Source organism: Megalobrama amblycephala, linkage group LG15 (genome assembly GCF_018812025.1).
Source record: "Megalobrama amblycephala isolate DHTTF-2021 linkage group LG15, ASM1881202v1, whole genome shotgun sequence".
Taxonomy (NCBI): Eukaryota; Metazoa; Chordata; class Actinopteri; order Cypriniformes; family Xenocyprididae; genus Megalobrama; species Megalobrama amblycephala.
This window is the reverse complement of record NC_063058.1, coordinates 12480810-12495486: the sequence shown is the minus strand read 5'-3', so window position 1 is coordinate 12495486 and position 14677 is coordinate 12480810. Positions and strand designations below refer to the sequence as shown.

The 14677-nt window shown below is 36.4% G+C and overlaps 1 protein-coding gene and 1 long non-coding RNA gene across 4 annotated transcripts in view; one reads left to right on the top strand and one right to left on the bottom strand.

Moving 5' to 3' along the window:
- rassf7a (Ras association domain family member 7a) overlaps positions 1-7568 on the top strand; it is a 71326-nt gene extending 63758 nt beyond the window's left edge. For all 3 annotated transcript variants that reach the window (XM_048158428.1, XM_048158430.1, XM_048158429.1), the window contains exons 5-6: positions 262-348; positions 7278-7568. In XM_048158428.1, the coding sequence (XP_048014385.1) occupies positions 262-348; positions 7278-7309 (119 nt within the window). In that variant the 3' untranslated portion in view covers positions 7310-7568. The remainder of the gene's footprint in view (positions 1-261; positions 349-7277) is intronic.
- Positions 7569-11860: 4292 nt separating this feature from the next.
- On the bottom strand, positions 11861-13754 carry LOC125246869. Its single transcript, XR_007179979.1, has 2 exons — positions 12998-13754; positions 11861-12625 (listed from the first exon to the last, which is right to left on the bottom strand). It is a non-coding gene; the product is annotated as an uncharacterized LOC125246869 (long non-coding RNA).
- Between the last annotated feature and the right edge of the window lie 923 nt (positions 13755-14677).

The window sequence follows — 14677 nt, the reverse complement described above, 5'->3', positions numbered from 1 at the left end:
TGTCTTAACTGTCTGATCAAAAAAAAAATGTCAAGAAGGAGATTCAAAACATCTCTGCTCATTTGTTACACTGGAAATGGAAAATAAAGTCTGTTGCTTTGTGGGATACATTATTTCTTTTAGTGATTTTTTTTTTTTTTTTTTTTGTTGTTGTTGTTGTTGTTGTACACTGCATGTTTTTATTCCATGAATACAGTTGTTTGTTTATATGAGCATCTGATGTTGCTGATGTATATTTTACCCCATATTTCTTTCCCACAGATTCACCCCCACGTCCCACTGCTAAGCAGTTCCTTGGTCACCCACGCAACCTGCAGCACCCCCTGGTGTCCAGCCTGAACCCTGAGGGTGTGTATGTGTGACAGCCTGCCGCTGCTTCCCTGCCTCCCCTGCTCTGCAACCCCAGCCTGCCATGCCCAGTGGCGGCAGCCCTTTCTGGGTGAAAGTGCCTGCATGGTGGCCCCCCTTAACCGCCCTCTTTTGATCAACATGCCTGATTATTGTAGCACTTTAGCTGAAAGGCATTGCGTCAACTAATTTACACAACATTACCGATATAGCTTTAGCCGCTGTATATTAGTACTATTAATATACAGTATATGCTGATTTTGTTTAACTACTTGAGTCTGTAAATATTGATGTTACATATTACATTGTCAGTATGTAGTGCCTTTCATAAAGAAGTGTTACTATGACCTGTGTTCTTCAACACTTTAGTTTAAGGGATAGTGGGCTGGTTTCAAATTACATCTTGACAAGCTGCTAAAAACTTTCGTTGAAGTCTAGTTGAGATATTTTTGCTTATGAAGATGTAATTTCACTTAAAATTTGCAAACTAAAGTGTTTTTGCAATGTTCCTTTGAGTTCTACACTCCTTTCCTTTTTTTTACGCTCTTCTGTCCCAGTTTGGTGTCCTTACATTGTGTTGTTGTGAGTACTATCATCTGTTTTGCTGATTTATACTTCAGTGCTCGTTCTCTCTCTTTCTCTCGGGGTGTGTGTGTGTGTGTGTGTGTGTGTGTGTGTGTGTGTGTGTTTGTTTTATTAAAGTGATAGTTCACCTAAAATATGAATTCAGTTTTCATTTACTTGGGGTTCCAAACCTATATAACTTTCTTCCATGAAACACAAAATAAGACATTTTGAAGAATGTTCACACTGCTCTTTTCCAACCAAAAACGCTTCCCCCGACTCTGTGATGAGCTCGACTCAGTATAGCCTTGACATGTTTGGGGTTCCAATCCAAACCTGGAGCGACGTGTATGTGACATTTTTGAATACAAGGAAGTGCAAATGAGATTTAAAAGCTATAGCGGAGGGAAAGATTATCAGTTAATAACTGATAATTCTTAACCTTATTCTTAAGTTAGAAAATGAGAAGAAAATATCAGTTGAGAAGAATTTTATTCTTAAAGGGTTAGTTCACCCAAACATGAAAATTCTGTCTTTATTTACTCACCCTCATGTTGTTCCAAACTCGCAAGTCTTTCGTTCATCTTCGGAACACAAATGAACATATTTTTAATGAAATCTGTGAGATTTCTGTCCCATGCAACTACCACTTTAACACTTCAAAAGGTTTGTAAAAAGAGATTGTAAAACTAATCCATATGAATTGAACGGTTTAGTCCAAATTTTCTGAAGAGACTCAATCGCTTTATATGATAAACATATTTAATTTAGGCTTATATTCACATATAAACATTCATCATCTCACACATCAGATATGATGAACGGAAACTCAAGCATTTTTGCTTGACGTATGAGAACCAATGAGGTTCATTCTCGTGTTATGCATCACATTTGAGCTTTCACAAGAACCAATGAGGTTCATTCTCATGTGTTACGCATCACCCTGTCCGAGTGCAGCCCAAATTTCGAGACCGCGCGGACGGTGCGCGTGCAACAGCATATGCGCAAGCAGGACAGAAGAGTCCCTCTAGGGGGCAATACGCACAGTACTGAGCACAATGTGCAGTCATCGAGGAAAAGTGTATAAAGAGCGATTCAAAAACAAGACGAGTAAACTCAGAAGCATGCTTTCTCCATCGTTTTTGATTCCTGATCTCTTGGTGTATCTTCTGAACTATGTTGCAATGGTGGATGCACTATTTTTCTTCTCCGATCCTGCCCAGCGAATGTCCGGTTGATGACACAATGTCTGGTAAAAGTATAGAAAAAATTGTACTGCGCATGTATCGAACTCGGTCATCCGCGCGCATCTGTGGTTTAGTATACTTTGAAGGATGCGCATCCGGGCGCGGAAAGTGAAGAATACCCGGGGCTTTACGCATCACATTTGAGCTTCCTCAAGAACCAATGAGGTTCATTTGCATGTTACGCAGCACGATTGAGCTTCCTCAAGAACCAATGAGGTTCATTCTCGTGTTACGCAGCACGATTGAGCTTCCTCAAGAACCAATGAGGTTCATTCGCATGTTACGCAGCACGTTTGAGCTTCCTCAAGAACCAATGAGGTTAATTCGCATGTTACGCAGCACGTTTGAGCTTCCACAAGAACCACTGAGGTTCATTCGCATGTTACGCAGCATGTTTGAGCTTCTGCAAGAACCAATGAGGTTCATTCGCGTGTGTTACGCAGCACGTTTGAGCTTCCTCAAGAACCAATGAGGTTCATTCGCATTTTACGCAGCACATTTGAGCTTCCTCAAGAACCAATGAGGTTCATTCGCATGTTACGCAGCACATTTGAGCTTCCTCAAGAACCAATGTGGTTCATTCTCGTGTGTTACGCAGCACATTTGAGCTTCCACAAGAACCAATGTGGTTCATTCTCGTGTGTTACACAGCACATTTGAGCTTCCTCAAGAACCAATGAGGTTCATTCTTGTGTTACGCAGCACGTTTGAGCTTCCACAAGAACCAATGAGGTTCATTCGCGTGTGTTACGCAGCACGTTTGAGCTTCCACAAGAACCAATGAGGTTCATTCTCATGTTACGCAGCACATTTGAGCTTCCACAAGAACCACTGAGGTTCATTCTTGTGTGTTACGCAGCACGTTTGAGCTCCCTCAAGAACCAATGAGGTTCATTCTCATGTTACGCAGCACATTTGAGCTTCCTCAAGAACCAATGAGGTTCATTCTCATGTGTTACGCAGCACATTTGAGCTCCCTCAAGAACCAATGAGGTTCATTCTCGTGTTACGCAGCACATTTGAACTTCCTCAAGAACCAATGAGGTTCATTCTCATGTTACGCAGCACGTTTGAGCTTCCTCAAGAACCAATGAGGTTCATTCTCATGTGTTACGCAGCACGTTTGAGCTTCCACAAGAACCAATGAGGTTCATTCTCATGTTACGCAGCACATTTGAGCTTCCACAAGAACCAATGAGGTTCATTCTCGTGTGTTACGCAGCACGTTTGAGCTCCCTCAAGAACCAATGAGGTTCGTTCTCGTGTGTTACGCAGCACATTTGAGCTTCCTCAAGAACCAATGAGGTTCATTCTTGTGTTACACAGCACGTTTGAGCTTCCTCAAGAACCAATGAGGTTCATTCTCGTGTTAATTTAAGCAGCACGACTGAGCTTCCTCAAGAACCAATGAGGTTCATTCTCGTGTTAATTTAAGCAGCACATTTGAGCTTCCTCAAGAACCAATGAGGTTCATTCTCGTGTTAATTTAAGCAGCACGACTGAGCTTCCTCAAGAACCAATGAGGTTCATTCTCGTGTTAATTTAAGCAGCACGACTGAGCTTCCTCAAGAACCAATGAGGTTCATTCTTGTGTTACACAGCACGACTGAGCTTCCTCAAGAACCAATGAGGTTCATTCTTGTGTTACACAGCACGACTGAGCTTCCTCAAGAACCAATGAGGTTCATTCTTGTGTTACACAGCACGTTTGAGCTTCCTCAAGAACCAATGAGGTTCATTCTCGTGTTAATTTAAGCAGCACATTTGAGCTTCCTCAAGAACCAATGAGGTTCATTCTCGTGTGTTACGCAGCACGTTTGAGCTCCCTCAAGAACCAATGAGGTTCATTCTCGTGTGTCACGCAGCACATTTGAGCTTCCTCAAGAACTAATGAGGTTCATTCTCGTGTGTTACGCAGCACGTTTGAGCTCCCTCAAGAACCAATGAGGTTCATTCTCGTGTGTTACGCAGCACATTTGAGCTTCCTCAAGAACCAATGAGGTTCATTCTTGTGTTACGCAGCACGTTTGAGCTTCCACAAGAACCAATGAGGTTCATTCTCATGTTACGCAGCACGTTTGAGCTCCCTCAAGAACCAATGAGGTTCATTCTCGTGTGTTACGCAGCACATTTGAGCTTCCTCAAGAACCAATGAGGTTCATTCTTGTGTTACGCAGCACATTTGAGCTTCCTCAAGAACCAATGAGGTTCATTCTTGTGTTACGCAGCACATTTGAGCTTCCACAAGAACCACTGAGGTTCATTCTTGTGTGTTACGCAGCACGTTTGAGCTTCCTCAAGAACCAATGAGGTTCATTCTCATGTTACGCAGCACATTTGAGCTTCCTCAAGAACCAATGAGGTTCATTCTCATGTGTTACGCAGCACGTTTGAGCTCCCTCAAGAACCAATGAGGTTCATTCTCGTGTTACGCAGCACATTTGAGCTTCCTCAAGAACCAATGAGGTTCATTCTTGTGTTACACAGCACGTTTGAGCTTCCTCAAGAACCAATGAGGTTCATTCTCGTGTTAATTTAAGCAGCACGACTGAGCTTCCTCAAGAACCAATGAGGTTCATTCTCGTGTTAATTTAAGCAGCACGACTGAGCTTCCTCAAGAACCAATGAGGTTCATTCTTGTGTTACACAGCACGACTGAGCTTCCTCAAGAACCAATGAGGTTCATTCTTGTGTTACACAGCACGTTTGAGCTTCCTCAAGAACCAATGAGGTTCATTCTCGTGTTAATTTAAGCAGCACGACTGAGCTTCCTCAAGAACCAATGAGGTTCATTCTCGTGTTAATTTAAGCAGCACATTTGAGCTTCCTCAAGAACCAATGAGGTTCATTCTCGTGTGTTACGCAGCACGTTTGAGCTCCCTCAAGAACCAATGAGGTTCATTCTCGTGTGTCACGCAGCACATTTGAGCTTCCTCAAGAACTAATGAGGTTCATTCTCGTGTGTTACGCAGCACGTTTGAGCTCCCTCAAGAACCAATGAGGTTCATTCTCGTGTGTTACGCAGCACATTTGAGCTTCCTCAAGAACCAATGAGGTTCATTCTTGTGTTACGCAGCACGTTTGAGCTTCCTCAAGAACCAATGAGGTTCATTCTTGTGTTACGCAGCACGTTTGAGCTTCCTCAAGAACCAATGAGGTTCATTCTTGTGTTACGCAGCACATTTGAGCTTCCACAAGAACCACTGAGGTTCATTCTTGTGTGTTACGCAGCACGTTTGAGCTCCCTCAAGAACCAATGAGGTTCATTCTCATGTTACGCAGCACATTTGAGCTTCCTCAAGAACCAATGAGGTTCATTCTCATGTTACGCAGCACATTTGAGCTTCCTCAAGAACCAATGAGGTTCATTCTCATGTGTTACGCAGCACGTTTGAGCTCCCTCAAGAACCAATGAGGTTCATTCTCGTGTTACGCAGCACATTTGAACTTCCACAAGAACCAATGAGGTTCATTCTCATGTTACGCAGCACGTTTGAGCTTCCTCAGGAACCAGTGAGGTTCATTCGCGTGCTCCTCAGCACGTTTGAGCTTCCTTAAGAACCAATGAGGTTCATTCTCGTGTTAAGCAGCACGTTTGAGCTTCCTCAAGGACCAATGAGGTTCATTCTTGTGTTACGCAGCACGTTTGAACTTCCACAAGAACCAATGAGGTTCATTCTCATGTTACGCAGCACGTTTGAATCTCATTGGTTTTTGAGAAAGCTCATTCTTGTTTGTTACACATCATGTTTGAGAGATGGAGATGGTCTTATTATTGGGAGATACAAGGGTCAGAAGCTCTACCACTGGAGAAAGTGTAATGGCCAACCACATCACATTACAGACTTGACGTCATTGAACTTCGTTCAGAGCTGTGCAACAGACAATCACTGTTTGCGGACACCATAGAAATGAATGAGAAGTGCCGTAAACTGAATCATACCTGTCCTTCTCTGATAAAACAGCATTTTTTTGGTTTAAACTCTAAAAATGGATCAATCCAAAGCAAATGTTTAAGAACAAACATGAAAATTAGCCGATGGGCTGTTGATTAATTTTTTTTAAGCGTCAAATTGGTAGTTGTCTATAGCTATGGAGGGCCAGAAAGCTCTCAGATTTCATCAAAAAGCTCTTCATTTGTGTTCTGAAGAAGAAAGAAAGTCTTACAGATGTGTAACGACATGAGGGTGAGTAATTGGTGACAGAATATTCATTTTTGGGTAAACTAACCTTTTAAGAATGTTTCGTGAATCTTGCCCCTGGTTACTATATGATTTCGAATGTAAAAGCAGCAGCATGAACATTTTGCTAAATATCTCCTCCTGTGTTCCACGCATGGAATAAAGAAAATTTGTTTGGACATCATAAGAGTAAATCACAAAAAAAAATCTTATCACTATCACTTTAACACATCTAATGTGATGGCTTTCATTTGTGACATGTTAATATCTCTTGTCTCCTTAAACAACTATTTGTCCCCAAGAGTGAGTGAGTGAGAGGACAAACAGTCATTTTATTCATTCTGAATGTTAATACAAAGATTGTGACTGTACATAAGTCATTTTGAAAGCATCCGATTGTAAACAAATGGCTGCACAAGTATTCAAAAATATGAACCTTTCCATATTCATATACTTTCAAACAATTACAAAGCTGTGACTTTTCTTAAAAGTGGAATACAACATATAAATGACAAGAACATCATATTTGAGTAGATGTTTTACCGGTGATCACTTGTTTTTCTGGTCTGTATCTGCTACTATCGGGACACTTTCTGGATAAACCTGCAAAGTAAAACTGCTGGAACGTCTCTGTGTGTATTTGCCATTTCCAAAGAACAAATGATGTTGAATTCATCATTCCCACACATTATCAATGCCTTGTGCTACATTACAAATTCATCAGTAAGACTGAGGCAGTATGTTGCTGGTTTCGCAACTGCTAAAACACAGGGTACATACAGACTTTTCCCTGGGTTTGAAGTTTCCTTCTGTGCTCTCTCAGCTGCTGTGTGCATGGGAATGTGTCTGAAACCCCCGCAGATGAAGTATTTTTGTACCTGTCATGGTTGCTATTCCCAACAGCCTCACTCAATGTACTTTTCTATGTGTCTTGCAGTCCTGACATCCAGGGAATCGTCTTGGCGGTAATAAACCTGAAGCACAGGGCTAAGGATTTATAATGACTTTCTGCTTGTATTCAACCCCGCTGTCTTAACTGTCATCAGTATATCCGCTTATGTTATATATATCCTGTATATATGAATATATATATATTAATTATATATTTACTACTTTTTGGTACATTTCAAAACATGTATTTACTGTAAAATATTACCAGATTTTATCTCGAGAACTTTTACTTTTGTCTATGTATTTAAGTATAATAAAGACTGTGCATTGTGTCTTAGATGACTTGCGCTTGATGGTTTGTCAGTTCAGCGATGCCACTTTCCATTACTGATTCACATAAGTTCAGATGTCATAAGTGAAAACAAACACAGGGAATGTTTTCTAACTCTTAAACTGGATTAATAATATACATTATGGCTAAAATGAGTATTCATATCACACAACTGCTGTTTATACCAGGTTATTATAGTTTACTAGAACTAAAACCATAATTAATTGACTTTAACTGATATATAAAATATAAAAACAGTAACACTTTACAGTAAGGTTCCATTTGTTAACATGAACTAGCAATGAACAATACGTCTAAAGCATTTATTAATCCTGGTTAATGTTAATTTCAACATTTACTAATACATTATTAAAATCAAAGTTGTGTTAATAGTATTTAATGGACCTAACATTAACAAACAAAGTTGAATTTTTATTAACTAACAAATACTGTAACACATGATTAACTAAAGTTAATTAATGGACCTTATTGTAAAGTGTTACCAAAAAAAAAAAATTATTTCTGCTAATTATTCAGCTTTTTATTTTCATTTAGTTTAACTTTATGTACTAAAATAACTAAAACTAAAATTGAAAATAGTAATAAAAACTATATAGACATTTAAAAATAATTAATACAAACTATTATAAAAATAAAAACTAATTCAAAATATGAATAAAAATTACAACAGTGTCTCAATTTTTCTAAAAGTACACTGAGAGTATATACAGTAGGGTCCAAAGGTTTCAGACCACTTATTAAGATAATAATTTGAGTAAAACGCCTTCGCAAAGACCCACCCCCCTTATTTACTGTTGCTTTGTCCGACAAGCCACGGCGCTGTCACGCCACACAGAGTGAAAAATACATCGCGGAGCAAAGAGGACACTGACAACACATCGACAGACAAGACAGAGCAGGTTAATTATGATATTAAACAAAGTCCCAGCTTTCAAATTGTGTAATTTTTTAAGAAATTCGAACAATAAAAACCGTTTTGTGGCTCTTTAATGTGTGACAGATTGCTGTAGCGCCTCAGCTCATGCAGCTCATGAACTCTTCATCTCTTCCTACTAGTTAATTTATAGCATCAAATAAACATGAATGAACATCAGAAGGAATGTTGTTTCAAACGCGGAAAGACGTAATTACACACCATTTTTCAAGTTCAAGACCACTGAGGTTAATCTTCTAACTCCTGACTGCTTTGTTGGACCAAATGGCGGATTCTGTGCTATGATTGGTTAGATCGCTTGTCAATCAAACTCCCGGCGAAGGGTCAATTAACATTATTTTTCAGAATTTCTTGATATTAAGTGTTATTATTCGGTTGTTAAGTCTGACGTCACGCTGCAGCTCTTCCGGGTACAAACGTTCTATCTCATACCACAAGAAAACAACAAATGGTGCTAATGTACACACACATTGTAGTGTATAATACTTCAAAAAATTATAATCATAACTTTATCTCCATACCAAAATCCCAGTTGGCCAGACAGTGATTCATCTTTTATAAATCGTTGAAATATTAATGTCTGTGATGCTGTGCGCATGGAGACTGTTGTGTAGGCTGTAAGTATTTTAAATGTTTAACTTTAAAATGTTAAATGTTTAATATGAATAAACAGCGCTCATAAACGGTCGTGGAGATGCACATTCTCAAGTGAAACGAGTTGAGGCTTGGACCCAGAAATGGCGTTCCTTACGTCACAACTTAAGAAGCAGATAGTAAAGCTGGCCTGACCTCCACAAGTAAATATTTATATATATATATATATATTTATTTAGTTATTTTATTATTTCATTGTTATATTTATGCATTAAATGTATGTTTTACTACAATACATTTCACATTTAATATACATAATATTAATATATTATTACATTTATTTAAAAAAATAGATATTTTCATTGATGTTGATTTTTTTTTTTTTTTAAATTCTAATAATTATGAATTGTAATATATGAATATTGAAAAAATTAATTGTTGGATTTACTTAAAAAAGCAGCGTCAAGTGTTTCCACACAACTATAATGAGTACTTTGTACAAATAACAATTTAGTTGTATGAACAAAAGAAATTCAAGTAAAGCTGACATTTCTTTGAGTAAATACAAATAATTTGAATTTGTCACTGTTACGTAATATTTATATGTGCAGTTTAATTAATAATGTTATGTTTATTACATAAGGTGAACACGTTTATTGATTTAATTTACCTTATTAAATTAACTATTTGGTCTCTGAAAAAATACAAAAACATTACAGAAACTCCTCTAAATGCCCAACATAACTGAACATTAAACATCTTTCCCTTTACTGAAAACACATAAAATAACACTTTAATCCCTAAATTTATTGTCATAATGCAGTCCCTTACAAAGCATGCTGGGAACTACAGATCCACTGCCCAGTTAGTTATGTCAACATTAATTTGTGCGCTCCACTGAACAAACACTTAAGTAAAGCTGGCAATTCTCATTTTTAGTAGAAACAACTCAGATAAATTAAGTTCATGTAGTTACATGAGATTTTTAAGTCATGTGAACAAGGATGGTTTGAGCGAAACAGTGAAAGTTCATTGAGTGAAATATGGTTCTAGGAATTAAGTTTAGCAGACACTAAACTAAACCCAGAAATGTCATGTTGTATAAAAAAAGGAAGTCACAATTTTCATTTATTACAGAAAAAAACTCTGCACATCTTACCTTGACATCACAGATCTGTTCTTCCACTTCACCATAAAGGTGTCCAAACAATTGCTGCATTTTACTAAAAATGTCCTGTAAACATCACTAAGCACTATGATTCAGTAAAAAAAAAACCAACAACAATGAATTACACACGTGTTTGTTTGAGTTGTTCTCTATTAGTTGGGTGCTTTGATATAATGAATAACTATATGAAAGTGGATTATAAGGATGAGATCAAGGAACCGTCTGCCATGGCTGGAGATAAGCCTCAAATCCTCATGGCAGTCAACACACACTGTACAGCTATAGGAGCTATAGATACAGATAAACACAAGTATAGGGCGATGGTCATGAATTTCCATTAATGAGAATTACATTTTTAAATTCATTCCACCAAGGGGGTTTAATCACAACAAAAAGGGCAGGTTCAAAAGTGATTCAATCAAATCAAATCTCTAATCTGTGATGAATTCCCTTAAGTGGGCCAGAGCTGTTAACAGCACTATCGTGGCTCAAGACACAATAATGATTTTTCGGCTGCTACATCCCAATAACGGTTGTTATAACGAATAATGGCCATTGAGAATTGATACGAAATTTGATTTAATGTTAGGAGGCGGGATTTACATTTTATGGAACTCAAACTCCAAAATGTAACTATAAATCACCTAAATTCAGTCAATAATATAAAGTGCTTTTCAAGTCAATGCCTGATGTACCATGTTACTCATTTTTTAGCACAATTTTACCACAATCTTTAATATTTTGTTGCTAAAAGCATATTTGTATTCTGAAATATTAGGATAAATAATATATAATATTATATCTAATATATATATATATATATATATATATATATATATATATATATATATATATATATATATATATATGTGTGTGTGTGTGTGTGTGTGTGTAATTTTATGTATATAATATACATATTTTATATATATTTTATATTACATCTAAAATGTAAACATATATATATATATATATATATATATATATATATATATATATATATATATATGTATGTATATATAATATAAAACATAATATATAAAATATATCCATAATATAAAATATATAATATAATGAAAACATTAACATATCAAAAATTTTATATATATATAAATATTATATTTATATAATATACATATTTTATATTATATCTAAAATGTAAACATATATATATATAATATAAAACATAATAAATATATAAAATAGATCCTAGTATAAAATATATAATATAATGAAAACATTAACATATCAAAAAGTATTAATTTTTTTTTCATTTATTTTATTTTTACCAAATTTAACTTTTAAATTGTTAACTTCGTGTTGCACCATGTTAACAATTTATTTAGAAAAATCGTACAACTACTTCAATATTTTGTTGCTAAAAGAATTTTTGTATTAATTTTAAAATAAATTTAATTTATTTGTAATTGTAAACAAATTGTTTACTTGGTTTCATACTGCATCACCCATTTCTTTAGCAAAATCTTACTACAAACGTTTTTGCTAAATATATACGTTATTTCAAATACATATTAATAAATATAATATAACATAACATAACATAACATAACATATGCGGAAATGTTAAGATTTACTTTATATTTTATTTGATATATTTTCATAATATAATATAGTGTCATATCATGAAATCACCAACATATTGAAAAGAGATAACATCTACTAAACCACATTTACTGTACACAACCAAAACTGAAAACGAAACTTTAATGAAAAATTAATGGAAAATAACACTGATTGTCACACTGAAGTTGTGAAAATATGATTCAAAGTTATTTCAGCTGACATAATGACACTCCCACAAGTTCAGAAGTTCAGAGATGCTGGATGCATGCAAAATATATTGATAAAATCATTATTGCATACTAAACTTAATCTACAGACACAAGTTTAATCGGTATGACACAAGACTGTACAGGAGCACATGTATATCCAGCACTGGCTGTGACACACTGCACGTAGGCTGATGTCATACAAAATTTACATTTACTGTACATTGATCCCAGTGTATTTATTCAGGACATGTGCTCCATGGGAATCGAACACACAACCTTCGTGTTTCAAGCATTACCAGTTGAGCTACAGCAACAAAGACTTGTAGAGGGACCGTGGACCCAAAAGTGTCCCTCCGGTGACTATATCCGTTAAGTAGTCTCCAGTGGGACATTCCCACGGCTGCTGAAGTCAGGCACACATCCAAAAGCTGGTTAGCCGCTGTCACACGCACAGTGGAGTGGAGAATAGGCGCAATGTGCGTTAGTCAGTGGCTTACCTGCTTTCAGAAATCACAAGTTCTGATGCCACAGGAAACCATGGAATCACTGTAAATATCTGAATACATATAGTACATGTTATAGGCTGTAGCTAAACAGTCATACATGATGATGTACATATGTAAATTCATTTATTTTTATTAATATATGATCATTACATGAGTTATAAATTAATATAATATATTCTTCGACCATGTGGCCTATGGATGAAACGCCTGAATATGTTTGAAAATATAAATAAAGCATTTTTCAATCAATATAGTTCTCAATTTTTAATTAATCACTGATGGTAAAATATTAATGTATCGCTATATATGTCTCGTTACAACAACAATAAAGCAGAAATGTTAAAGGATAAAATAAACTGTTCAAATAAACAGATAAATATTATTTTGACAGACAATTAGAGGTAAAAGCCACACTTACTCACCTCAACTTCCCAATAAACCCATTAATTACACGAAGAATAGCAAATCCAACATTCCTCAGTGGTGTCCTGTCAGAACACACGCAGCAAGAGCTATTTTCATCAAAGAAAATAATTTCTCAAATAAAGTATTAAATTGAGGATAGTACACTACACCAGCGCAGAAGTTCAGCTCACTTGCGCTATCCCAACCCTGCCCACTCCCCTGCAACTGCAACCTGACCTGCTTATGCAAATCAGCGTTTGATTGACGTGACAGTCAGCCAATAGTCGGCCGATTCCTTTATTGAAAGCCCGCCTATTAAATGGAACTATCGAATTACAGCGTCAGAGGGGCTTGTCTATGACCATCAACTTGTTTGGTGGATTTTCTGAGAGTTATAGCGGGGTGCGGCGCGTTCGGTTTTGCACGTCGTACTTTAGGAATGAACCATTTTCGGCGCGCTTACTTTCCTCTTTTCTGGTATATTTATAGTAATTTACGAATCGCACTTTGTATTTTGATTTTTGCCAGTGGACACTGATGTCATATAGCTCAACTGATACAATTATATATTACTTTTACGTGTTTTCGAAAAAAAGAGCTCCACCCGCGTCTTGAAAGTGGTTGAACTCTGTTCGCCTGTGTATAGTAAAGCCATGAAGCTAGTGTTGATGTGCACGTACGAAGGATGCAGAGAGACAGACAGAGAGAGAGAGAGAGAGGGAGAGAAAGAGAGAAAGAGAGAGAGAGACGGCGCGAAAAATCATTTTGAAAACTCAACGTAAGCGGCTGTAACATAAAGTTGAGGATTTTGAAATAAAGAAAAAGGAGGGCAGGCCGTTTCGTTTTAAAATGTTGATTTATATTTAATAATAATACTAATACAGTAATTATATATTAAATATAATATGTTTTATAAATAAATGAACAAATAAACTAGTAAAAAGCTGATTAGCGAATGTTGACCTATGAGGCCCTAAAGGGACTGGGAGAGAAAAACAATAGATAGGAAACAATATATATTTATAAAGAATTATGTTATGTTTTTTCGTTTGTTTACATTTTTTAATGTTCTATTGCAAATGTATTGCTTCCCCTTGAGAAACTTCACATAAGGTGCACAGTATGCATATTATTTACCACATAAATAAGAGCAGAAATGTACGGAGCCCAGGACATGACATGCAGGAAAAAAATAGTTGGCTAAATCATGCACGATTTATTAATTCATTCCCTTGATTTACTAAAACGTGCGCACAATTTACTATTTCGTTCCCTCGATTTGCTAAAACATGCACACGATTTATTATTTTGTTCCCTCGATTTGCAAAAACGTGCGCATGATTTAGTATTTCGTTCCCTCGATTTGCTAAAACGTGCACACGATTTATTATTTCGTTCCCTCGATTTGCAAAAACGTGCGCATGATTTACTATTTCTTTCCCTCGATTTGCTAAAACGTGCGCACGATTTACTAATTCGTTCCCTCGATTTTCTAAAACGTGCGCACAATTTACTATTTCGTTCCCTCGATTTGCTAAAACGTGCACATGATTTAGTATTTCGTTCCCTTGATTTACTAAAACATGCACATGATTTGGTATTTCGTTCCCTCGATTTATACATCATGTGCACGATTTATAAATCGGGGGCACGTTTTAGTAAATCGACGAAACGAAATAGTAAATCGTGCGCATAAT